This window comes from Odontesthes bonariensis, chromosome 8 (genome assembly GCF_027942865.1).
Source record: "Odontesthes bonariensis isolate fOdoBon6 chromosome 8, fOdoBon6.hap1, whole genome shotgun sequence".
In the NCBI taxonomy this organism is placed as follows: Eukaryota; Metazoa; Chordata; class Actinopteri; order Atheriniformes; family Atherinopsidae; genus Odontesthes; species Odontesthes bonariensis.
The window spans coordinates 35,972,949-35,999,117 of record NC_134513.1 but is presented as its reverse complement, the minus strand read 5'-3'; the positions used below and the strand labels follow the sequence as shown (position 1 = coordinate 35,999,117).

At 44.8% G+C, this 26,169-nt stretch overlaps 1 protein-coding gene and 2 long non-coding RNA genes across 4 annotated transcripts; 2 read left to right on the top strand and 1 right to left on the bottom strand.

Annotated features, from left to right (window-relative positions):
* Window positions 1-744: 744 nt before the first annotated feature.
* Window positions 745-13,073, bottom strand: nup50 (nucleoporin 50). The gene is made up of 8 exons (XM_075472321.1): window positions 12,913-13,073; window positions 10,255-10,333; window positions 10,095-10,178; window positions 9,812-10,001; window positions 7,055-7,696; window positions 6,458-6,542; window positions 5,984-6,102; window positions 745-1,532 (listed from the first exon to the last, which is right to left on the bottom strand). The coding sequence occupies exons 2-8, from the start codon at window positions 10,321-10,323 to the stop codon at window positions 1,333-1,335; spliced, it is 1,389 nt and encodes a 462-aa protein (XP_075328436.1). The 5' UTR covers window positions 10,324-10,333; window positions 12,913-13,073; the 3' UTR covers window positions 745-1,332.
* Window positions 13,074-14,446: 1,373 nt separating this feature from the next.
* On the top strand, window positions 14,447-15,358 carry LOC142385887 (uncharacterized). Its single transcript, XR_012770264.1, has 3 exons — window positions 14,447-14,546; window positions 14,639-14,701; window positions 15,276-15,358. It is a non-coding gene; the product is annotated as an uncharacterized LOC142385887 (long non-coding RNA).
* Window positions 15,359-18,415: 3,057 nt separating this feature from the next.
* On the top strand, window positions 18,416-19,505 carry LOC142385886 (uncharacterized). Of its 2 annotated transcripts, none has more exons than XR_012770262.1 (3): window positions 18,416-18,515; window positions 18,608-18,670; window positions 19,245-19,505. It is a non-coding gene; the product is annotated as an uncharacterized LOC142385886 (long non-coding RNA). The 2 variants fall into 2 exon arrangements; XR_012770263.1 differs by lacking the exon at window positions 19,245-19,505 and adding an exon at window positions 18,887-18,934.
* Window positions 19,506-26,169: the final 6,664 nt, after the last annotated feature.

Genomic DNA, 26,169 nt, shown 5'->3' with positions numbered 1-26,169 from the left:
ACCTGCTGCTGCTTCAACTCATCAATAAAAACGTTTTAACTTGAGTTCTGCTGATGGAAAAGAGTCAAACTAGCCTGAAATTCTGCTGAGATGCTGTAGCATTGACGTTGTGCTATCGTGCTAGGCTAACTGGCTGCTTTCTGCTGAGATGCTGTAGCATTGACGGTGTGCTAAGCTAACTGGCTTTTGCAATGGACACACTGTTCAGTATTTTCTCTTTTCTTTGAAATGCTCCCAAACTTTAGACATTTTCTCTGATTTTGCTCCTCGTTTTCTCCAGTTTCTTCCATCAAATCAGACTGCTACAAAAGGCAGCATGTGCGTATGCATGTTGTGTGACAGTAATAACTGTGAACATGTTGGTGGGAGTAATACGAGTTACTCGACAGGAAACAAAGTTCAGGTGTGACTCTACCCCTTCATGTGCATCAAGGCTTCTTTCAACCAAAAAGAGAAACCCTGCAGTGGACAGCAGTCAGAGAGCTCTCTCAGTTCGGTCAATCAGACGGATTCCAGCTCCTCAGAGAAGTGGCCTTTTAACACAACTCAAACTTCACTGATCTGTTGGTCTGGAGTTACACCAACAGCAAAGTAAAGCGCTCTTTTTGTTCACATCAGGGGAAATCACATGTCAAAGGTTGAAGTGACCGATCGGCTCGCCATCAGCAGCGAGCCGAGTCACTGCGACTGAATCAGGACGCCAACGTTCTCCATCTGGAAACAAAAACCACACAAATCATGGGCTGAGGTTGCTTGTTTTCTTTTATTCCCCAATAAATGTCTTTACAAATGTTGTCAGACGATGACAGCATGCCTCATCCCGCAGGCCGAACAAAGGACACTTGGAAAGCGACAGAGTTCGTGTTTACAGGACAACAGGAAGTAAAACCGGTCTGACTCGCTCTGCCTCCACATTTCCCTGCAGGTCCAGTCAGTGAGAGCAAAAAAATCCTGCCGACACAATAAATAGTTTCCTGAACAATCACTCCGCAGACGCTCAATTAAAAAAAAGAAAAGAAGTGTTGCTGCAGGTTTTTAATTTGTAAAACCAAATCGACTGGCCTTTTGTTTGGAGCTTTGCCCAAAAACAGCTCTGTGTTCGGCTCGAGTGGTGGAACAGCAGCGTGGAACGAGAGGGAATGTAGGCGCACAACCACCTGCTTCTCATTCAGACGCAAACATTTCACAGCATGACGACCAAGTTATCTGTACGTACAGAGGTGTGTGTGTGTGTGTGTGTGTGTGTGTGTGTGTGTGTGTGAGGGGGTAAAACCGGTGAGTCTGAGGATGACCAGGTGGATCTGCTAAAAGCTCAGGTGGGGGTGGTGGGGCTCAGCCTTTCTTCTCTCCCAGGATCTTGTGCAGCTCGTCGGCGTCCTCGGTGGCTTTGACCCGGATCAGGAGGGAGACGGGGCTGCTGGGGTTCTTATCGTCCACGGGCGGATTGGGGACGCACACGACCATCACGTTGTTCTTCCCGACCCGCGAGCACGGCATGGACGGCGGCACCATGATGTTCAGCAGGATGTTTCCTGATGGAACGACAGTCAGCGGTCAGTGAGCAGAAACACCAACAGGACGTTATTTCCTGCGTTCAGGTTAATGTCCTCGTTAATTAAAGAAGTCAGAGTTAACCCTCTGAGGTGTTTAAACGTCACATCTGTGAGTTTCATCTGTTCTCAGAGGGACAGCAGCTCATCAGAGTGTCTGATCCCCCATCAGGATTCAGAGAAACCCAGTCCTCATCTCTTCTGACACCCTGGTTCCATTCAGACCCCCCCGTGCCCCATCTTTCAGCTCACTACTGGCCCCTTTAGTTTGAGCTAAAGATCATTGAGACAAAGAGAAACAGCCGACGATAAGACGAGGAGACACTGATCTTACTGCTGTCAGCTTTCTGTCAGGTGCACAGTTCAGCTGGTTTTAGCCCAAACAAAGCCCACAGCTACAGCTAAGTCACAGCTGCAGCTAAGTTACAGCTGCAGCTAAGTCACAGTTGCAGCTAAGTCACAGCTGCAGCTAAGTCACAGCTGCAGCTAAGTCACAGCTGCAGCTAAGTCACAGCTGCAGCTAAGTCACAGCTACAGCTAAGTCACAGCTACAGCTAAGTCACAGCTGCAGCTAAGTCACAGCTGCAGCTAAGTCACAGCTACAGCTAAGTCACAGCTACAGCTAAGTCACAGCTGCAGCTAAGTCACAGCTGCAGCTAAGTCACAGCTGCAGCTAAGTCACAGTTACAGCTAAGTCACAGCTGCAGCTAAGTCACAGCTACAGCTAAGTCACAGCTGCAGCTAAGTCACAGCTGCAGCTAAGTCACAGCTACAGCTAAGTTACAGCTGCAGCTAAGTTACAGCTGCAGCTAAGTCACAGCTACAGCTAAGTCACAGCTGCAGCTAAGTCACAGCTACAGCTAAGTTACAGCTACAGCTAAGTCACAGCTGCAGCTAAGTCACAGCTGCAGCTAAGTCACAGCTGCAGCTAAGTCACAGCTGCAGCTAAGTCACAGCTACAGCTAAGTTACAGCTGCAGCTAAGTCACAGCTACAGCTAAGTCACAGCTACAGCTAAGTCACAGTTACAGCTAAGTCACAGCTACAGCTAAGTCACAGCTGCAGCTAAGTCCAGGCTACAGCTAAGTCACAGCTGCAGCTAAGTTACAGCTACAGCTAAGTTACAGCTACAGCTAAGTTAAAGTTACAGCTAAGCTACAGCTAAGTTAAAGTTACAGCTAAAGCTAAGTCACAGCTACAGCTAAGTCACAGCTACAGCTAAGTCACAGCTACAGCTAAGCTACAGCTAAGTCACAGCTAAGTCACAGCTAAGTTAAAGTTACAGCTGCAGCTAAGTTACAGCTAAGTTAAAGTTACAGCTGCAGTAAGTTACAGCTGCAGCTAAGTTACAGCTACAGCAAAGTTACAGCTACAGCAAAGTTACAGCTGCAGCAAAGTTACAGCTGCAGCAAAGTTACAGCTGCAGCTAAGTTACAGCTGCAGCTAAGTTACAGCTGCAGCTAAGTTACAGCTGCAGCTAAGTTACAGCTTCAGCCAAGTTACAGCTAAGTTAAAGTTATAGCTGCAGCTAAGTTACAGCTACAGCTAAGTTACAGCTACAGCTAAGTTACAGCTACAGCTAAGTTGCAGCTAAGTTACAGCTACAGCTAAGTTAAAGTTACAGCTGCAGCTAAGTTACAGCTAAGTTAAAGTTACATTTAAGTTACAGCTGCAGCTAAGTTAAAGTTACAGCTGCAGCTAAGTTACAGTTACAGCTACAGCTAAGTTAAAGTTACAGCTACAGCTAAGTTACAGCTAAGTTACAGATACAGCTAAGTTACAGATACAGCTGCAGCTAAGTTACAGCTGAAGCTAAGTTACAGCTGAAGCTAAGTTACAGCTGAAGCTAAGTTACAGCTACAGCTACGTTACAGCTACAGCTAAGTTACAGCTACAGCTAAGTTACAGCTACAGCTAAGTTGCAGCTAAGTTACAGCTACAGCTAAGTTAAAGTTACAGCTGCAGCTAAGTTACAGCTAAGTTACAGATACAGCTAAGTTACAGATACAGCTAAGTTACGGCCAAGTTAAAGTTACAGCTACAGCTAAGTTACAGCTGCAGCTAAGTTACAGCTGCAGCTAAGTTCCAGCTGCAGCCAAGTTCCAGCTGCAGCCAAGTTCCAGCTGCAGCCAAGTTCCAGCTGCAGCCAAGTTACAGCTAAGTTCCAGCTGCAGCTAAGTTACAGCTAAGTTAAAGTTACAGCTGCAGCTAAGTTACAGCTAAGTTAAAGTTACAGCTGCAGCTAAGTTAAAGGTAGGGTAGGAGATCCTGGATTTTGAGTCCAGCGAAGCTGCATTTTGAAAATACACAGGTAAAAAGTCCCAACCCTTTTCTTCACTTTCCCCCCGAAGGCACGCCTCTAGAGTACATGAACGCGCACGAGCACGAAGGTGCACGAGCGCTGTTCTGACAGCAAGCATCGATCGTTGCCGTATTTAGTATTTAGTTTATGCTAACTATACGTTTAATAATGCTAGGTGCTAGCCAAGCTGGCTCTAGTTTAGCTTCCTGCCAAGCTTCGTTCACGGAGCAGGGTACGCACACAGGGAGAAGGAGGAGCAGATTGCAGTTTGATAGACGGCATCAGAATCCAATCATTGTGAACGGTCCGTTCACAATGATTGGATACTGTTTTTCCTAGATTGTACGTTCTAGAGGCCACTAAAAGTTTTCATATTTGTGTCAAAACTTTTAATTAATTGGTTGCAATGGGGGTGTGAAGAGTATTTCAAGCAATATGTAAAAAAATGTTCCAGAAAAAGATCCCCTACCCTGCCTTTAAAGTTACAGCTAAGTTACAGCTAAGTTAAAGTTACAGCTAAGTACAGCTACAGCCAAGTTACAGCTAAGTTACAGCTGCAGCTAAGTTACAGCTGCAGCTAAGTTACAGTTACAGCTAAGTTACAGCTGCAGCTAAGTTACAGCTGCAGCTAAGTTACAGCTGCAGCTAAGTTACAGCTGCAGCTAAGTCACAGCTGCAGCTAAGTCACAGCTGCAGCTAAGTTACAGCTGCAGCTAAGTTACAGCTGCAGCTAAGTTACAGCTGCAGCTAAGTTACAGCTACAGCTAAGTTACAGCTGCAGCTATGTTACAGTTACAGCTAAGTTACAGCTGCAGCTATGTTACAGTTACAGCTAAGTTACAGCTACAGCTAAGTTACAGCTACAGCTAAGTTACAGCTACAGCTAAGTTACAGCTAACTTAAAGCTACAGCTAAGTACAGCTGCAACAATGTCCACCACTCAGGCTTTTTATGCACTGCCCAGATTCCAGGCCTTTGATGCCTAAAAGTCTGAGACAGAAAAGCAACATGAACATTCATTTTGTGTCAGTTTGTGTTCATGCTGCTGAACGGAAGGTGGTGCAGACGTTACGTATCAACCCTTCATTTTCCACCACATCCACCCTTGCTTCTCCAACACACCCACCCTTCCTTCTCCATCACACCCACCCTTCATTCTCCACCTTCCGTCTCCACCACATCCACCCCTCCTTCACCACACCCACCCTTCCTTCTCCACCTTCCTTCTCCACCACACCCTCCCTTCATTCTACACCTTCCTTCTCCACCTCACCCTCCCTTCATTCTCCACCTTCCGTCTCCCCCACACCCACCCTTCATTCTCCACCTTCCGTCTCCACCACACCCACCCTTCATTCTCCACCTTCCGTCTCCACCACACCCACCCTTCATTCTCCACCACACCCACCCTCCATTCTCCACCTTCCGTCTCCACCACACCCCCCCTTCATTCTCCACCACACCCACCCTCCATTCTCCACCTTCCTTCTCCACCACACCCACCCTCCATTCTCCACCCTTTCTTCACCACATCCACCCTTCCTTCTCCACCCCATGGCCCTGCTGGCCAGCTGATGTATCCCCACCATCAGTTCTTATCATCCTGATTAAACTTGCTTTGATCTGTTCGGCACCCTGACTCGGAATCATGAACCTGCTGCTTCCTCTGCATTTAAAACCGTTGCTGCAGTTCCTGTGTTTGAGCAGCAGGTGGAGCTGTTGGATTGCAGCTGCCTCCAACTCTTTGTTCTGTTGCTCATGTTTTTCATTGGGTAGAATAGTCCCAACAACAACAGCAACAACAACAACAATAATAACATGTTGGCTCAGATAATGAGGGCCTGAAGCAGGATGACGGAGCTGAACTGAAATCTCTTCTTTTCAGATATTCTGATAAAACTGGGCTTCAGGACGGCCTCGCAGTATTTTCTTGGTGGACGCCCGCCTGCCATATATTCCGTCAGCGTGCTGCAGCGCCACCCGGTGGCCGACTGAGAACATGTTAATTTATATGTCCACCACATAGATGGAAAGTTTCTCCTGTTCAGGACCCCCGACCCGGCTTTAAAGGACATGTTTCAGTAAAGAACCCTCCTCTGAATACTAAGTGAACCTCAACATGTGTGTTTTACCCAGATTAGTGTCGGCCCGGATGACCATCTGAGTCTTTCCGTCTGCGGTGTTTTTCAGGTGCAGCGTTCCCACTCCTTTCTCTTTGAACTCAGAGTCCTTCATGTAGAACATTTTGCACCTGACGACAGCAGAGAGGAAAACATCAGCCGGCTGTGGGTGACCTTAGAGTCTGCTGGACTGAGCGTCATCATTTCTTTGAGGAATTTGCTCCAACAAACAGAAAGACGGACTGACTTCCTGTTACAAACAGCATAAAACTACAGGAAAGTACTAAAGTCATTCATAGAAAATCTACAAAAACTCTACATTACAGTAAACTTGATTCAGAAATGACCCGTACACTGGATGCTTTCACTGGAGGTCAGTCACAGATGGTCCCTCATTAAAGAAAGAAACTGTGACTGATCACCTCGTTTCTGTTGCATGATCGTATCGAATTACTCTGACAGATTCTGGCAGATTTGCAGACGTACTTCTTAGAGTAGAAAGCGTCGTCCTCCTTCACCACCTTCACATCCGGTGCGGGAGGCTCCTCCGACTCCTCGTCTCCGTTCTCGTCTGCAGAAAGAAAAGATGTTCAAACGGTTATCGGAGGAGAAAATCAAACCAAAGAAAAGGTTTAATAAAGACGAGCATGTTTTAGAAGAAGAAATTACAGAAATGAATCTGATCTATCGATAAATGATGTCACTTCACCACTAAACTGTCCAGTTAAAGGTCCAACCAAAGACACTGTGGTTTGGTTTTAATTGATCATACATTTATTAGATTTAGTTTTACAGTTTCTGAGGCAGGAAACTATCTCAGTGACATCCTTTAACTACATCCACTTTGTTCCTGATGCAAATTTGGCCAAATGGAGTTAAAGATGTAGGAAATTTACCATCTGCAGTTTTATTAATTGATTGTTAATCGGCTATTTTAATAAATAATTAAATAATTTCTGTTTGGACACGACAGTTTTCCAACATTCTCAGCTGAGTGATTAAAGTCTGGAAAGACAGAGGAGCTGGACGCAGCAAACACGATGCAGAGATCACATCATGTCGAGGATGGAAAAAACCGCTCACCTGCCGGCTGCGCGTTCTCCGTTTTCGTCCCACCGAAGGGGAGCGGAGCGGCGGGCTCTGAAGCGCCAAACAGGGAGGTGCTGCTGGAGGAGGAGAAGCTGGGGACAGATGGTTTGGACCCTAAGGAGCTCAGGACCGAGCTGTCCACCTTCTGGCCGAAGTTGAAGGTGATGCCGGCGGGGATGGGAGCGGCGCTGGAGCTTTGCTGAGCCGAATCTTGTGTGGGATTTTTGCTGAAGGAGAACAAAGTGGCTGCTGGAGCTGCAGAGCTGGTGCTGGAGGAGGAAGAGGAGGCAGGAGGAGGAGGGGTGGCTGACGCCGGCAGCATCCCCCCCTGCTTCTTCTCCTCCGAGCCTCCGTCGGCAAAGCCGGCTCCGTACTGCCGCTCGATGCTGGCCAGGTGCCGCTCATAATCCTTGAAGATGGGGTTGAGATCGCACAGAGGGTTGTCGTTCACGTGCTTGGTGATCCAGTCCCGCACCGAGCAGTTGAGCGCTGTGAGTTGCCGGCTGTACTCCTTGTTGCTGACGCTGCTGCTGCCGGAGCTGGAGCCTTGACTCAGGCTGGGGGCGGAGCCATTGGTCTGCTTGGCTGTGGCATCAGCGATGGGCTTTGTGGAGGAGGGTCCGTTGAACATCAGACCTGAGAGGATGAAGGCAGAGATGAGTGTGGCAGCACACAGAGGGTGAAGCTGAGAGGAGGAGCCCCTCCCCATCTGCAGCGAGCGACACAACCATGTGGAATCAAAGAGCAGCCAGCCACAAACACACGAACCCCGCTGAGTTCGCTCCAATCATGAAACCAATGAGTTTCACCCCCCACACATCAGCAGCGCATCGCTGGGTGGGACTGCTGCGTAACATGGAGTCAGAGTGGAAGGCTAAAACCAGCTGTAGCAAAGCTCCAAACGGGGCTCATCACAGTGGAATACTGTCCCCTTTTCTTTTCACTGTAGCTGGAGGATCTTCCAAAGAAACTAGATGAACGTGGGACTGCATGTATGGGAGACTGTGGCATTAATCCCCCGGTGTACGCTGAAGGCTCCCCTTATCATGCTGCAGTCATGTCAGGGGGAGCAGAACAAAACCAGAAGCGGTGACGTTTGCTGGAACTAAAATGTCCCTCCTTTTATTTAGCTGACAATGTGGTAGAATGTGGCTCATGTAATGAGGAATGATTCATGTGGCGGTCTCTGCAAGTGTCGCACAAATTTCACACATGAACAGATGATGTTGAAATAGCAACGTTTGCTCTGAGAACCCATATGAACAGATGTGTGGGTCGAATGACTCATTCTGATAAAGAAATTATGATGGCCCTCGCTGATCATGTGACACAAGCATCTCATCTTCCTTCTGGATGCACCGGAACATTTTAACGACATCCCGGTGTTTAATTGTTCTTATTTAGTTTCTATGGACCTTTGTGTTTGAAATAAAAGGTAGATGATGGTGTCACAGCATGTTAGCTGAGGGGTTTCTGCTCTAACAGGCCTGCTGGTGCTCATTATGACCATGAAGCCCGATTCTCCACCTAACCGCCTGTGAGTGTGTGTTTGTGCAGTTCTTGTTTCCTCATTAGAACTTTTCTGGTAAAAAAAAAAAAAAAAGACCTTTTTGGTCCAATTGTCCTTATGGACCAGAGGCCGGTCCTAATGAGACCACGGGTCAGTTCCGGGGCCCCAGTCAGGGTTAGACTGTCCACAGTGAATGGAAGTCAATTCAATGTCTTAATAAGAAAAGCTGCACAAGCGGTTTGTTTTTCAGTCATAACAACCTTAAGTTCAAGTGTAGGAACTCTAAGTTTGGAAACTAACAGGTGTCTGGATGCGACAGAACATAACTGAGAGTCTGCAGCCTATACAAAGTCTTGACTTTTATCAACATGCCAGACAGCATCAATTAAATAAAACCCAAATCATGTAGAAATCCACCTCACAAAAATGAGACTTTGGGCAAACAAGCAGCCGACCAGCCCAACAGGAATTAATGAGGCGCTGACAACTTTTCAAACATCCCGTTTTTTTTTTCTTTGCCGTCTTTAAGGAGAGTTATTTATGTCCTGTGTTTGCTGAAAACAACCCTGACAAACACCGGCAGTGTTCACTGCATCATCGCTCAAATATCAGGACACAAATATCCAAACAAAGGTGCTGTTTACACATACCCGGGTATTTTGATAAACGCATATTTTCTAACCTTCGTTTGCAAAAATAACTAGGTGCACACAGCCCCGTTTAAAAAAAAAAAAAAACACATCTACATCAGCATAAATACGCAGTCCGTCCGGGTCTAACCCAGAATCGCCGTCGCTGGCGGTGGTATGGCCGGGCTCTGTCTGTCAAAAGAAGCTCCGCAATTGCTGCCCTCTGAGCCCAATGCGTCTTTGTTGGTCAATACACTGTATGACTTTAATTTACAAAAGCACACAAGCGAGTGTAGCTCTTAAAAACAGAAATGCTGCTAGTACCTCCATGCTTGCCAGATAAACAATGGACGTCGGTCTTTTACCGCGGATATTGCCCAAAACTCCGTTTTTGTCTCTTTCAACCAGTTTATACACAACCGCTAAACAGAGTTTTTAAAAAATCTCCACGTTTTTTTATGCCTCGTTTCGGAGGAAAAAACTCCGTTTGTGTATAAACGAAAGGCACAAACGAAGGGAAAAGTCTTCGTTTATCAAAACACCCGGGTATGTGTAAACAGCACCAAAGATGTGTTCGCTGACATTACGTAAAGCACAGTTTTCCCAACTTACCAGCTGCAGCAGTGGACGTTGCAGGAGAAGAGAAACTCCCAAATGCTGGAGCGCTGCTGTTCCCGTTGGTCAGGCCACCGAAGCCTTTAAAGCCTCCAGTGCCCCCAAAGCCAGTGAAGGCGGCGGGAGGCGGGGCCGCCGCGGTCAGAGCGAACCCTTTAAAACCTTTGAAAGCTCCTCCAACCTCACCCTGAAATGCAGGAGGATGTGCAGAAACAAAACCGTCAACAGAACATTTTTGATGTGGTTGGTGTAGAAGTCTGTGGAGATCGACTGCTCTTACGTCGGCGCCGGTATTCCTGCGTTTGGCCTTCTTAATCGCTCGACTCTTCAAAACATCTCGACTCGCAAGTAAAAACGTCCCGGCCTGATGAAGAACAGCACATCAGCAGCGACACTCACACAATCAGTGGATCTACAGAGCGACGCTCTCAGGGACTCACCTCTTCTCCCTCCTCCTCCTGATCCCAGTTCCTGTCCGTTAGCTCTTTATCAGCGATCCTCTTCGCCATCCCACCGGCTCTGCAACCCAAACAAACTGCCGTTAATCAGCCGGTTCGCTTCCTGAGCAGCAGCTGGATCCAGCCTACGCACACCTGGCCAACATGTGGATACCGTGCTAAAACCAGAACATCAGGTCGAGCTTTAGGGCAGTTCTGGAAACATCTGCGGGGGAATCTCAAACATGCACTTCCTTTTGTTTCCAGATATGCAGCCGCTTGAATTCAGTCTTTCAGCTTTACATTAATGTTCCTCACTTTTCAGGACCACACTGTAAGTGTGCACAATATTTGCATGGCAGGACATAAAGGGAAGAATCCACAGCTCTGACTCAGTGCTGCAGCTGATTATCGCAGGTGAAACCAAGGAAGAGGAAAGTTTCTGCTGGATTCCTCCAGCTGATCAGGAGATAAATGAACACAGGCTGCGAGTCTCTCTGTGTTAATGAGACGGCTGCAGCTCAGACTTGTGTTTAAATCAAATCAGATCAAATTTACAAAGTAAAACGATATAATCATTAGGGGTGTGCAAAATAATCGTCATGACGATGCAAAAATTTTTATGCCTTTAATGATAGGACACATGCAATTGATGCATTTCGCTGCAAGGGATGTTTGCAATATATGTATATATTTTTTATAGTTGTATAAAGCCTATGCACTTTGTCTGTACTGATCATCCCTATTTTGTTATTTTAAGTTTTATAAATCCTATGCACTTTTTGTGATGAGTGTGTCCAGTAATAGTAATATTTGTGTCCAGTAATATTTGTTTTAATGGCAATACCTCCAAAAGTTGTTTCAATAAATACAGTTATGAATTGATTTGCTTTGAGTTATGTATCAATTGAAGACACTATCCAGACCATACACAGCCAGTCAGCCACTGGTAATGGCTGTATTTTTTTTTTTTAAGTATGTTCAGTGAAAATATCGCGATGCATCGCAATAATTCAAGTATCGTGACAGAATCGCATCGTGGCATGTGAATCGTGATTCGAATCGAATCGTGACTTCTTTGCCAATACCCACCCCTAATAATCATGAACACATATGTTCAATCAACCAGGATCAATTATGTTCTTTAAAGTTTTCCCAAAATGTTTTTTAAAGTCACACACACAGTGGAACGATAATATCTTTATTAATTAAGCTGAAACTGGTACAAATAAGGTCAAAAACATAATAAACTGATATAACATTATGAATGAGGTACAGGCCATTTAATGCTGGTCACATTCATCCAGCTGTTTAAAACTACCATTGTGTTGTGGTAGTGGGTGACTGTCTCACATTACCACATCACTCTCAGTCCATTTGTTAAAAAGGAACACTGCTGTTATATAATGAGACTAAAGAAGGTTGTTTAAGCCTAAAATAAGCATGTTAGTTTGGTTTAAAGGTGTGTGCTCATGGTTTCATGTTGAACTGTGGGACATAATATCACATTCTTAATGTTTCTGACATTTTAAAGGCACACAAATGTTAAACAGCTAACCTTATTAAACAATCAATCGAGCTGAAGTTTCCTTACCATTTCCAGCTATTTAATGACTGAATAAAATCAAACATGATTTAACTAAAAAAAAAAACGGTTTGATCAAACATTTGATGGCACAATTCTGTGTTTAGTATTTTTAAATAAATGATTACTTTCTGACAGAAGATTGTAACAGGCCCTTTATTTATCAGTGAGTTTAAAAGATGTGCATAAAGAGCTATAAAACACTTTGCGAAAGGTGAAACCTTGTGGAGTAGAAAATGGTCATTCTGCTACCGCGTGTGAAAATATTAAACTAGATGCAGTATGAAAACTACAATAGTAAGACCGGTCAAATGTGCAACGAGTTATTTACAAAGAAAAAGATGATTTTTTTAAACTAAATCTGATCTGTGAAACCTCATCACCCAAGTCAATATGCCAAAAGTTCGTCAAATCACAAATAAATCACAATTTTAATGCATGCGTGTCCTCTGCAGTCTATATTTGACCAGTCTCATCATTGTGGTTTTCATTAAAGACCTCAACTAGGGTAATTTTCATATGAAGACAACCAATATGGCACATTTTCCTTAAATTTTCACAAATGGAATAAAGATTTACCAATTAAAGTGTACATTAAAGAATCGATGTCCTTTATAGCATAAATCAGTCCAGATATGACTGTTGTGTTCTTTTACAGGTCTTAGTTCCGTGTGATGTACAGAAGAAAATGCAGTGATATAGCCCTCAATTGCATTTCCCTGTAAATTAGCATTTAGATAGCATTTAGTTAGCACTTGCCTAGCTTAGCTTAACTTTTGAGCTATTCTCTCTAGATGAAAACAATTATTACTGAATATAGGAGATATTACAACAAATACTTCTAATGGATTACGAATTAGCCAGCTAAACTGGTAAACCTTTAACAGTGCATGCACTGAAACCCCATTCAAGTGTCCACCGTCCGTGTCCGGGCAGACACCCGGTGAGCAAACGACCGGTCCGTCAGTACAAAGCTAACCGGGCCGCACATTAGCAGCTAACGTCATGTTTAAAGCCAACCGCCGCTAGCTCCTCAGTACCTTCACTATTTTCATTAAAAAGGAAATATGACATACCTTTATTGGAAGATAAATTCCGACGTCTGTCTCTCAATGACTGTCTGACTGATTCAGGTAACGCAAACCGGCCGGAAATGTTGACCAAGCACCTTCAAGAGGACCACTACTCAGTGTTTTTGAACGAGCCTCCTCACGCCGCCATTTTACGAAACAGTATATCCGCATGGGTTCGCGCGCCGCATACTCTCGATCATGCGCAGAAGGATCCCCTCTGGGATGTGTAGTCCATGACTAATGTCGTCATCCAACTTTAACACGGTTTGAAACACCGAGGTGGTTCACAACGTTATACTGACAGAAACTAAAAGAAAAAAACACGATTTAATCCACAATGAACATATTTGAAACACACTTACATTAAATGAAAGTTACATAACCTCTTGTAATTTAGTTGTGTGAAGTGTCCACAGAAACACAAGATATTTTGTTTCTGTTTCAGACCTGCGATATTTTCCAAAAAAGAAGGGGATAATTTATCGCTAGAAATGAGGAAATGAATTAATAAACTAATTGATAACAGGTGATGTTAACAGATGACTGTAGCTGCCTAAGCTGGACCCCTGTGACCTCTGACCCCTCAGACGGCGCTGCATCAAGAACCCTCATTCATCAGCAGCTGATAGAAGCACACGGACGAGGGATTACTGTGGGAAACCTTTGTCCAGCACTACGATCCAGAGTTCCATTCACAGACTTTACTGTGCAGAGAAGAAGCCTGATGTTAGCCTGGTCCAGAGGCGGCGTCCACATCTCTGGGCTCGGAGGCGTCTGGGATGGAGCGTCCACTTCTCTGGGCTCGGAGGCGTCTGGGATGGAGCGTCCACTTCTCTGGGCTCGGAGGCGTCTGGGATGGAGCGTCCACTTCTCTGGGCTCGGAGGCGTCTGGGATGGAGCGTCCACTTCTCTGGGCTCGGAGGCGTCTGGGATGGAGCGTCACACGGTGGAAACGTGTGCTGTGGTCAGAGCCATCAGTGTTCCAGATCTTTGTTGGAAGAAATGGAGCAAAATGATTGGACCTTGTGAGCGATCCAACTTTGTCAGCATGGTTTTGCTGTTGTATTGGCCAGAAGTAGCAAGCAAATTCACAAGCAAAAGCCATCATTTGTGATCTCATTCTTTCAGTCACTACAGCTTGTGAGCATAGCTGAGGGTTGAAACATAGATCAACGGGCTCAGCTCTCTCTACACCACAACAGAGTGATGCTGCATACACATCCCTGCAGCTGCGGCCCTAATCCACCTCCCACTCTTCCAGAAAGATGCTGGAAACTCATTAAAACAACATTAGTCCTGCACTCTGAGGCCTTCAGGATGCAAGCATCTTACTTGTTAAGGTTTTGTAAGTTTTGGGATCTCTCAGTCCAACTTTATCTAACATAATTGCACAATTGTTATTGCTTCTTGCGGTCCATGACTTGCATCTTGCTGGTAATGAAGCTGAAGTCGACGTCCTGATTTTGCTTCCCCTTTGGTCACACGGGTTCCATTGAGCGTGTAAATGTGGGCTTTGTGTTCAGTGCGCCTCAGTCATGAGGGCATCCGTGCTGCTGCTCCTGTTGAGTCTGCAGGCTGTCCTGCTCATCGCTGGCGTCACTCCCTCCGATGCAGCCCCTCTTTTCACAGGTGATCAGGTAAAAACATCCATCAGAGGTTGTTGGCTTTATACAGCTTCACTCATTCATTGATACCTGTGGCGTGATCACGTTTTTTTTTCCTTTTACAGAAGGTCGATGCAGAGAAGCGAGCACTCAGAGGTCTGGTGCACCATCCAGGTGTCCTGCCACAGGTAAATGTGTTTAAAGGTGTTCTCCTCTTGTCTTACCTGTGAGCAGCACTGATGTCAGCTCTGTAGTGTTCCACAGTTTGAAGATGCTTTAAAATCGATCATCTGTTGCAGTAGATGTGGTGCTGAAACCATGACATAAAGTGAGCAGAACAGCAGCAGAAAAGCATGCATGGAGGACAACGTTCTAACAGTTCATTCATTCATTGCTTTTTGTAGAAAAAGATCAGGAGAAGACCCTACTTCCCAGGGCAATACGGCTTCCCGGTGAACTTGCTTAATTCTATCGTGTCAATAACAAGAAGCACGTTGAAAATAAAAGATCTGGATTATGTTGTGAATGTTTGATTGAACCGTTTCATAGGATATAAAAGCTAAATGTTTCCTTTCCCTTCCCCCGGCACGTGGAAAGCCAGTTTGGCTTCTGCATTTATCTTTTTATTGGCTTTTTATTGGTGAAAAATATTCAGTAAGTGCTTCGGGATATCGTTTAAATCACAGAAAATATTTCTGAGAATGAACCTGAATTCCAAAAAGATTTTATTTTTGATTCATTTTGTCTCTGTTTCTTCTCCAGTATCAGTAGTTTCCTGACCATCAGCATGTGCTCACAGCCTGTGCTACACCGCCCTGAGTGCTCCACCCCTCGCTCCATTCTGGCTTACACCGCCCTGAGTGCTCCACCCCTCGCTCCATTCTGGCTTACACTGCCCTGAGTGCTCCACCCCTCGCTCCATTCTGGCTTACACCGCCCTGAGTGCTCCACCCCTCGCTCCATTCTGGCTTACACCGCCCTGAGTTGGTTTCCGTGATGAGGAATCGGTTCAATGCTTCTTATCTGCCATCTTTTTTAACTTGCGTGCTTTGGACAGAATGAAATGGTTGCAACAAACTTCCACAATCTGTCATCCAAGTTCACTTTGCTATCATTTGTAACTTTAAAACTTTTTGTATGCAATAAAATTCATTCAAGCTTAATAAAACTAAGTGTATGTGATGAGTGTAAGTGCCATTTTTAACTTGTTGGAGAACTCTGAAACAACCACCACATGAACAAAGACAAAGAAACATCTCTGAGCAGCAAATAAAGATCTTCCAAACATGAAACCAACCTCATCATCAGCAGCAGCATCATCCTGGAGGTGAAACTCAGACTAGCGCTGCTCTCATCTGCTCTCCATCAGGACAGAAACTTCTGCCCGTTGAGCTGTGATGGAGGCTGTAAAAACAGAGAAACTGTTTTCATCTTACTGTCCACGTTTAAAAAGTGTTTGTGATCGATGTTTCCACTTAAACAGTAAATGACTGTAGGAAAAGTAAAGGCTCATTCACAGCCTGCAGGTTAATTAAACAAATTCGCTTTTGAAACATTTTTAATATCTGTCTTTATTTGGAGAAGCGGCACAGTTCCTCAGGTTTCCAGTTTTTTAATGAAGGAATCTATCAGCTGTGCAGAATTAACTGGACGGGCACCAAGCTTCTCAAGTCTTTCACATTTTCATGGTAATCTCAGCAGACTGTGGGCTGGTGTGGAGTCACCTCCCAGAGTTTCCAGGTCATTACCGCAGAGGCTCAGTGTTCAGGCGCCTGAGGCGTGTCTGCTCAGATTAAATGTGCACGGTCTCACATTCATATTCTCAGGAGGACAACCTCAGGAGAACAGAATCATAGACCTGGATGATTTGGGGACATATCGTTCTGCTGCTAATATGTTTCACATTAGTTTCAATTATTTTGGTGACACCAGCTGCTTAAGATTCAGGTGAGTTTGCACTTTATTCCCAGCAGAGTGAGCAGCACACCGAGATGCTTTCTTTCCAAACTTAGCCACAGACAACAGGAACCAAGAGTTTAAGTCTGTAAATGAGTTGGGAGCAGACCTACGATAGCTTTACAGATCAGAATACGCCCATGTTTGAGTCTACGGGAGGGAAAAGCCGCAGCAGCAAGTCTTTTTCTGGCCCTGAATAAACCCAGCTTTACACGTCTTTGTATTGGAACACGGAATCAGTCTCAAAATGAAGGAAGATTAATGAGTTTATCACGCAAAGTTAGAGCTAAACGCTCGCTGCAGCTGACAGACGGCCTGATTAGGAGGAGATGCAGAGCAACACGTCACCGTATCGTCAGCATGAAAGTGGAGTTTGGCATTAAATATGATCGAATCTATCAATATGCAGGATAAAAGAAGGAGTGGTCCCAACCAACCCGGGTAAATTAACACGAGTTTGTTCTTAATGAGTAATTGTTTTTTCAGCTTCTAAATTTCCAACCACCTCCTGGTAACTGATTTCCTGCTGGCTGCCGGGACAGATTACATCCAGTTTATGCCCCAGCTTAGTCACAGAAATGAAACATGGACCAGTTAGAGAGTCTCAAAGGTTAAAGGAACCTAATAACGTGTTCCTTCCAAACCTTGGAGCTGGCACTAATCTCTGGAAGCTCCAGATCTTACCCCAGAGCTCCTCAGGAAGCTCAAGCCCTGAGAGTCTGGATGGGGAGTGTTGGAGTCAACGGGTACGGGATAAGCACTTCAAGTTGATATTTAAGTAGTATCACTGGAACTCTGGTTCTCTGTGTCTTTTCCACACGTTTGCATATTGGCTTAGAACAACGAGAATGTCAGCAGCTCTCAGTTATTAGCCGCTCCTGCTACAGATAAGGGAAATCTGTGGAAGTTTTGTGAGATCTGCTGATCTTTACAAGTTACATAACCTCTTGTAATTTAGTTGTGTGAAGTGTCCACAGAAACACAAGATATTTTGTTTCTGTTTCAGACCTGCAATATTTTCCAAAAAAGAATGGGATAATTTATCGCTAGAAATGAGGAAATGAATTAATAAACTAATTGATAACAGGTGATGTTAACAGGTGACTGTAGCTGCCTAAGCTGGACCCCCGTGACCTCTGACCCCTCAGACGGCACTGCATCAAGAACCCTCATTCATCAGCAGCTGATAGAAGCACACGGACAAGGGATTACTGTGGGAAACCTTTGTCCAGCACTACGATCCAGAGTTCCATTCACAGACTTTACTGTGCAGAGAAGAAGCCTGATGTTAGCCTGGTCCAGAGGCGGCGTCCACTTCTCTGGGCTCGGAGGCGTCTGGGATGGAGCGTCACACGGTGGAAACGTGTGCTGTGGTCAGAGCCATCAGTGTTCCAGATCTTTGTTGGAAGAAATGGAGCAAAATGATTGGACCTTGTGAGCGATCCAACTTTGTCAGCATGGTTTTGCTGTTGTATTGGCCAGAAGTAGCAAGCAAACTCACAAGCAAAAGCCATCATTTGTGATCTCATTCTTTCAGTCACTACAGCTTGTGAGCATAGCTGAGGGTTGAAACATAGATCAACGGGCTCAGCTCTCTCTACACCACAACAGAGTGATGCTGCATACACATCCCTGCAGCTGCGGCCCTAATCCACCTCCCACTCTTCCAGAAAGATGCTGGAAACTCATTAAAACAACATTAGTCCTGCACTCTGAGGCCTTCGGGATGCAAGCATCTTACTTGTTAAGGTTTTGTAAGTTTTGGGATCTCTCAGTCCAACTTTATCTAACATAATTGCACAATTGTTATTGCTTCTTGCGGTCCATGACTTGCATCTTGCTGGTAATGAAGCTGAAGCCGACGTCCTGTTTTTGCTTCCCCTTTGGTCACACGGGTTCCATTGAGCGTGTAAATGTGGGCTTTGTGTTCAGTGCGCCTCAGTCATGAGGGCATCCGTGCTGCTGCTCCTGTTGAGTCTGCAGGCTGTCCTGCTCATCGCTGGCGTCACTCCCTCCGATGCAGCCCCTCTTTTCACAGGTGATCAGGTAAAAACATCCATCAGAGGTTGTTGGCTTTATACAGCTTCACTCATTCATTGATACCTGTGGCGTGATCACGTTTTTTTTTCCTTTTACAGAAGGTCGATGCAGAGAAGCGAGCACTCAGAGGTCTGGTGCACCATCCAGGTGTCCTGCCACAGGTAAATGTGTTTAAAGGTGTTCTCCTCTTGTCTTACCTGTGAGCAGCACTGATGTCAGCTCTGTAGTGTTCCACAGTTTGAAGATGCTTTAAAATCGATCATCTGTTGCAGTAGATTTGGTGCTGAAACCATGACATAAAGTGAGCAGAACAGCAGCAGAAAAGCATGCATGGAGGACAACGTTCTAACAGTTCATTCATTCATTGCTTTTTGTAGAAAAAGATCAAGAGAAAACCCTACTTCCCAGGGCGATACGGCTTCCCGGTAAACTTGCTTAATTCTATCGTGTCAATAACAAGAAGCACGTTGAAAATAAAAGATCTGGATTATGTTGTGAATGTTTGATTGAACCGTTTCATAGGATATAAAAGCTAAATGTTTCCTTTCCCTTCCCCCGGCACGTGGAAAGCCAGTTTGGCTTCTGCATTTATCTTTTTATTGGCTTTTTATTGGTGAAAAATATTCAGTAAGTGCTTCGGGATATCGTTTAAATCACAGAAAATATTTCTGAGAATGAACCTGAATTCCAAAAAGATTTTATTTTTGATTCATTTTGTCTCTGTTTCTTCTCCAGTATCAGTAGTTTCCTGACCATCAGCATGTGCTCACAGCCTGTGCTACACCGCCCTGAGTGCTCCACCCCTCGCTCCATTCTGGCTTACACTGCCCTGAGTGCTCCACCCCTCGCTCCATTCTGGCTTACACCGCCCTGAGTGCTCCACCCCTCGCTCCATTCTGGCTTACACCGCCCTGAGTGCTCCACCCCTCGCTCCATTCTGGCTTACACCGCCCTGAGTTGGTTTCCGTGATGAGGAATCGGTTCAATGCTTCTTATCTGCCATCTTTTTTAACTTGCGTGCTTTGGACAGAATGAAATGGTTGCAACAAACTTCCACAATCTGTCATCCAAGTTCACTTTGCTATCATTTGTAACTTTAAAACTTTTTGTATGCAATAAAATTCATTCAAGCTTAATAAAACTAAGTGTATGTGATGAGTGTAAGTGCCATTTTTAACTTGTTGGAGAACTCTGAAACAACCACCACATGAACAAAGACAAAGAAACATCTCTGAGCAGCAAATAAAGATCTTCCAAACATGAAACCAACCTCATCATCAGCAGCAGCATCATCCTGGAGGTGAAACTCAGACTAGCGCTGCTCTCATCTGCTCTCCATCAGGACAGAAACTTCTGCCCGTTGAGCTGTGATGGAGGCTGTAAAAACAGAGAAACTGTTTTCATCTTACTGTCCACGTTTAAAAAGTGTTTGTGATCGATGTTTCCACTTAAACAGTAAATGACTGTAGGAAAAGTAAAGGCTCATTCACAGCCTGCAGGTTACTTAAACAAATTCGCTTTTGAAACATTTTTAATATCTGTCTTTATTTGGAGAAGCGGCACAGTTCCTCAGGTTTCCAGTTTTTTAATGAAGGAATCTATCAGCTGTGCAGAATTAACTGGACGGGCACCAAGCTTCTCAAGTCTTTCACATTTTCATGGTAATCTCAGCAGACTGTGGGCTGGTGTGGAGTCACCTCCCAGAGTTTCCAGGTCATTACCGCAGAGGCTCAGTGTTCAGGCGCCTGAGGCGTGTCTGCTCAGATTAAATGTGCACGGTCTCACATTCATATTCTCAGGAGGACAACCTCAGGAGAACAGAATCATAGACCTGGATGATTTGGGGACATATCGTTCTGCTGCTAATATGTTTCACATTAGTTTCAATTATTTTGGTGACACCAGCTGCTTAAGATTCAGGTGAGTTTGCACTTTATTCCCAGCAGAGTGAGCAGCACACCGAGATGCTTTCTTTCCAAACTTAGCCACAGACAACAGGAACCAAGAGTTTAAGTCGGTAAATGAGTTGGGAGCAGACCTACGATAGCTTTACAGATCAGAATACGCCCATGTTTGAGTCTACGGGAGGGAAAAGCCGCAGCAGCAAGTCTTTTTCTGGCCCTGAATAAACCCAGCTTTACACGTCTTTGTATTGGAACACGGAATCAGTCTCAAAATGAAGGAAGATTAATGAGTTTATCACGCAAAGTTAGAGCTAAACGCTCGCTGCAGCTGACAGACGGCCTGATTAGGAGGAGATGCAGAGCAACACGTCACCGTATCATCAGCATGAAAGTGGAGTTTGGCATTAAATATGATTTGTATCATCTGTTATTTTCATTAAACCCCTCAATATTTTAATTATTTTCAACTTGGATGTTTGAGTCAGCCTCTCCAGCTCGGCCACTAGTGGCTATCAATAGGACAAAGAAATAGCCACTACAAAGTCAAAGACCTCTACCAAACTGATGGATGCCATCCAGTGAGCCAACTTGAAAAAACAAACCGTGGATTCAAGATGGAAAAGGAGAAATGGATGGAAGCTATGGAGCACATGGAGCTGATTGTTTGAGAGCATGGTATGTACTCCCTCTAGTACATTTAAGACGACGTGTTTGATGTTGAAGTTGAAGATTCAATTAAGGAAGTCTACTATTGGAGTGGATTATGCGGAATTTGCCCAGTTGTAAAGTTTTCTGCTATTGGAGTGGACTACTATATTGTTTGGATGACTGGATAAATAAGGACTGAAACAAACATGGCTGATCAAATGGAAACAAATGTGATGGAGGGAGTAGCTAATAGTGCCTCAAACTCAGGAAAGGAAATGGAAGATGGTGAACATGAACCTAAAATGAAAAATGTTAGAAAAGGAAAACTTAGTCAGTTGACTAAAAGCAAGAATATAATGCTTGAATTAATGGAAGATGTGACTGGCATACAGGAAGTAAAAGAAAATCTTCAAAAGTACATGCAACTTCATGCAGAGTTTAAGTCTGTACATAGAGAGTACCAGGGGCAACTGAGTGAAGATGCAATGAACAAAGATGAATGCGAATGGTTTAAACCCAAAATGGCTGAAATTGATCATTTTCTTTCTCTTGTGTCTGAGTGGCTTTTTGGTGCATCTAAGACTACTAATCCTAAACCAGAAGAAGAGAAGGAGGAGGAAGTGGAGGTGACCGCAAAGGACAGCATTTCTAAAGTCTCTCACAGGTCACGTGGGTCCAGGACATCTTCAGTATTATCAGCCAGAGTAGTTGCAGAGGCTGAAAGAGCTGGACTCGAGGCCAAGGCTGCAGCACTGAAGGAAATGCATGAATTGGAGGAACTGGAGAGTGCATTACAGAAAGAGATGCGAGCATTAAAGCAGAAACGTGAGGCTCTTGAGCTGAAAACGCAGTTGGCTGCCCCATCATCCAAACTTGCAGTTCTTAATTCTGCTGAGCAACAACAAAGAGCCTTGCTGTCCAGTCCAACAGTGGAACTACCAAGTGAGGAGATGCCAAGGGATCCAACCTCTGTCACACAAGCACCAGGCATGCAAGTGAAGCTACCAGATGAAACACTGCAGAGTGAAGGTAAAGATCAAATGAATGCTTACCTTGCTGAAATGTCAATGAAAAGTGCTACATCAGAGAGTGAGTTTCTCTCTTTAGATAAAGTTGCCCAAGCCCTCTCAATAATGCAAACCCCAAGTGTTCGCCCAAAAGATGGCGTTCACTTTCAGTCTGTCTTGATAGGAGAGGGAGAGAGTTTAAACATTAAAAAGACCACCTCAAGTCCTCTTGATTCACTTAGAAAGAGCGACCCCTCTAACACAACAAGCATGTCTAACCAACTCGTAGCACCTCCAAGGCATGATGTTAATGATGGACTTGCAAATATTCTACAGCGTCAAAATGACATAACATCCATTCTTGTAAAGCAACAACAACAGTCAAAACTCCCTCAAAGAGAAGTCCCAGTCTTCAGCGGAGATGTTTTGTCGTATAGGCCATTCATCAGAGCTTTTGAGCATATGATTGAGCTTAAAACTGACAATAGTGCAGATAGGCTGTACTTTCTTGATCAATACACAAGTGGGCACCCTCGAGACCTTGTGAGGAGTTGTTTTCACATGAGCTCAGACACAGGCTATGAAAAGGCAAAGGCTTTGCTTCAGGAACACTATGGAGATGAATTCAAGATTTGCTCTGCCTACTTGAAAAAAGCATTGGAATGGCCTGTCATTAAAACTGAGGATGCGAAGGCACTACAAGCCTTTGTGTTATTTTTGAGGAGTTGTTGTAATGCAATGCAAGAAATGAGATACTCACAGGAAATTAACTTGTCCTCCAGCCTGAAGGTCTTGATCATGAAGCTCCCCTACAAATTCAGAGAGCGCTGGCGCTCTTATGTGTGTGAATTTCAGGAGAAGCAGAACAACAGACCACAATTCTCTGATCTTGTCACATTTCTTGAAAGGCAACTGAGAGTGATTACTGATCCAGTGTATGGAGACATTCAAGATAGGCCCACAAGAGCTGCGGGAAACCTACCCAATACATCTAGGCCGCCATCCAAGTCCACCGGTGCCACTTTCGTCAGTGGTGCAACTACTGTCTCTGCCTCTTCCCCCCAACTCAGCCAACACCCCAAAGGTAATGTCATGCAAGCAACTTGCCCTATGTGTAGCTCCAATCATACACTGGACTGCTGTGATGCACTGATAAAAGAGACACAGAGAGAAGATAGATTTCTTAAAGGAAAAAGGGATCTGCTTCGGCTGTCTACATCAAGGTCACCTCAACAAACACTGCAAACAAAGACTTACCTGCACTGTGTGCTTCAAACAGCACCCAAGTGTCCTGCACATTGACACAAAACAAAAGCCACAGCAACAACAAAGGCCTTACACGTCTGAAGACGTACATACTGTCGATGCACAGCCCAAAGAATGTGGGCACATTGGGGCCGGTACAGGGGCCGGTAACGTGCTCTCAGTGCTCCCTGTAAAGGTAAAAGCAGGCAGAGGAGAAAAGGTCATAACAGCATATGCATTCATTGACCCAGGTAGCTCAGCTACCTTTTGTACTGAGCAGCTCATGTCACAGCTGAACGTTCAGGGAAGAAAAACAAACATACTGCTACAAACAATGAGTCACGAGACATCTGTACCAACTTATGTGGTGTCAGGCTTAGAAATTTCTGGTCTTGCAGAAAACAATTTCATTTCATTACCTGATGTTTTCACGCAAAAAGAAATGCCTGTAACCTCTGAACATATCCCCACAAAGCAGGATCTCGCCAGATGGCCATACCTGGAAAAGGTCAACATTCCATTGATCGACAGTAGCATTGAACTGCTGATAGGAACCAATGCTTCGAAGGTCATAGAGCCCTGGGAAGTAATAAACAGTCAGGGTGAGGGACCCTATGCCATAAAGACCCTAGTGGGATGGGTTGTCAACGGGCCCTTAAGACATGGCAAGTCCGCCATAGATAATGACTGTCAATCTGCAGCAGTGAACAGGATCTCTGTTGCAAATCTGGAGAAGTTGTTGATCAGTCAATACAACCATGAATTTAATGAAAAGACTGCTGACGAAAAGCGTGAGCACTCCATTGAGGACAAAAAGTTCCTTGAAATTGCAAACAACTCTGTATCAGTTATAGATGGCCACTATACACTAGACTTACCCTTCAAGGACGATAATGTCAAGTTGCCCAATAATCGTCCCATTGCCCTACAGCGCCTCCACAACCTGAAAAGGAAACTGAGTCGAAATCCGGTGTTCCATGATGAGTACTCCGCCTTCCTAAATGATGTCATAGCTCAAGGATATGCTGAAGTGGTCCCACAGAAAGAGCTGGCAGGAGCTGAAGGACGAACCTGGTATATACCGCATCATGGAGTATACCACCCCAAGAAAAACACGCTCAGGGTGGTGTTTGACTGCGGTGCGGCGTACCAGGGTAGGTCCCTGAACTCGGAACTTTTGCAAGGCCCTGATCTGACCAACTCATTAATTGGTGTTCTGCTCATATTCAGACGAGAGCCCATTGCTCTAATGGCAGACATTAAATCTATGTTCCACCAAGTCAGGGTAACGAAGTCAGACACAGACTTTCTGCGGTTCTTGTGGTGGAGAGATGGGAACATTGAAAAAGACCCAGTAGACCATCGCATGCTGGTGCACTTGTTTGGAGCCACGTCCTCCCCAAGCTGTGCCAGCTTTGCCCTGCGAAGAACAGCAGAGGAGAATCTCCACATTGGACCACAGGTGACAAACATAATACTGCATAATTTTTATGTTGACGACTGCTTGACTTCTCTGCCCACAGTACAGGATGCCGTGCAGTTAACAACAGACCTGGTTGAACAATGCAGTAAAGGTGGATTCCAGCTTACAAAATGGGTGAGCAACAACAGAGCTGTGCTGTCAAGCATAAAAGAAGAGGAAAGAGGAAAAGACATCAGATCCTTAGATCTCGACACGGACCAATTACCAGTGGACCGGGCGCTTGGACTACAGTGGAGTGTGGAAGGTGATGACTTCAGATTCAACATTGTAGTCCCTAAGAAGCCACACACACGGAGAGGAATTCTGTCAATGAGCCACTTACCCCAAATCACATCCTCCTACTCAACACGCAACACGTGCTCCCTCCCGGTGAGTTCTCCAGCACTGACTTGTACACCAGGCGCCGGTGGAAACAAGTGCAGTATCTGGCGGACTTGTTTTGGAGACGATGGACGCATGAATACTTGACTCTGATGCAAGAACGGCAAAAGTGGTCCAAAGTCAGTGAGAACCTCAAGACAGGAGATGTTGTGATGATCGTTGACCCTACCTCCCCAAGATCTTCATGGCCTCTTGCAAGAATCCTTGAGACGAAGCCTGATTCAGAGGGTCCGGTTAGTGAAGCTCAAGATGAAAACTGGCGTTCTAGAGAGGCCAATTACTAAATTGTGCCTGCTTTTGGAAGATGGGACCAAGTGACCAAATTAGAAAATGTAATGTATGTCTTTCCTTATTATTTCTATTTATTGGCTCCTTATATATTAAAAAAAATTAATAATTGTTTTATGTTAAGCCTAAAACATTTAGGGGCCGGAATTGTAGGAGCCAAAATGCACATTTGAGTTTTTTCTTACATCTCCCTTTTTTGTGTTGTGCAAGCCCATTCCTGTCTCCCTCTTGTGGCCAAAGGGGCCATCCACCTTTCCTATATCAACAGGTGATGTTACCTGAGAAGGCGTGGCTGGAGCAGGAAGTGATGGTCTTTGACCTAACAACCAAGCAAAACCCAAGCAAATGAATCTTTAGTTTATCTTATTGATCCTGCTTCATATGGACATTATATATCTTCTAAGTTTTGTATAATATGTTATTTTTATTAAACCCCTCAATATTTTCAGACAACCTTTTCTTCTGGATATTATTTTCAACTTGGATGTTTGAGTCAGCCTCTCCAGCTCGGCCACCAGTGGCTATCAATAGGACAAAGAAATAGCCACTACACTATCAATATGCAGGATAAAAGAAGGAGTGGTCCCAACCATCCCGGGTAAATTAACACGAGTTTGTTCTTAATGAGTAATTGTTTTTTCAGCTTCTAAATTTCCAACCACCTCCTGGTAACTGATTTCCTGCTGGCTGCCGGGACAGATTAC

Excerpts from the sequence above, each read along its gene's own strand:
- nup50 (XM_075472321.1), bottom strand. The coding sequence starts at position 10,323 with ATGGCGAAGAGGATCGCTGATAAAGAGCTAACGGACAGGAACTGGGAT. Across the intron at positions 10,179-10,254 it reads AGGAGGAGGAGGGAGAAGAG|GCCGGGACGTTTTTACTTGC; the intron begins GTGAGTCCCTGA and ends GTTCTTCATCAG. Across the intron at positions 1,533-5,983 it reads CCGGGCCGACACTAATCTGG|GAAACATCCTGCTGAACATC; the intron begins GTAAAACACACA and ends TCGTTCCATCAG.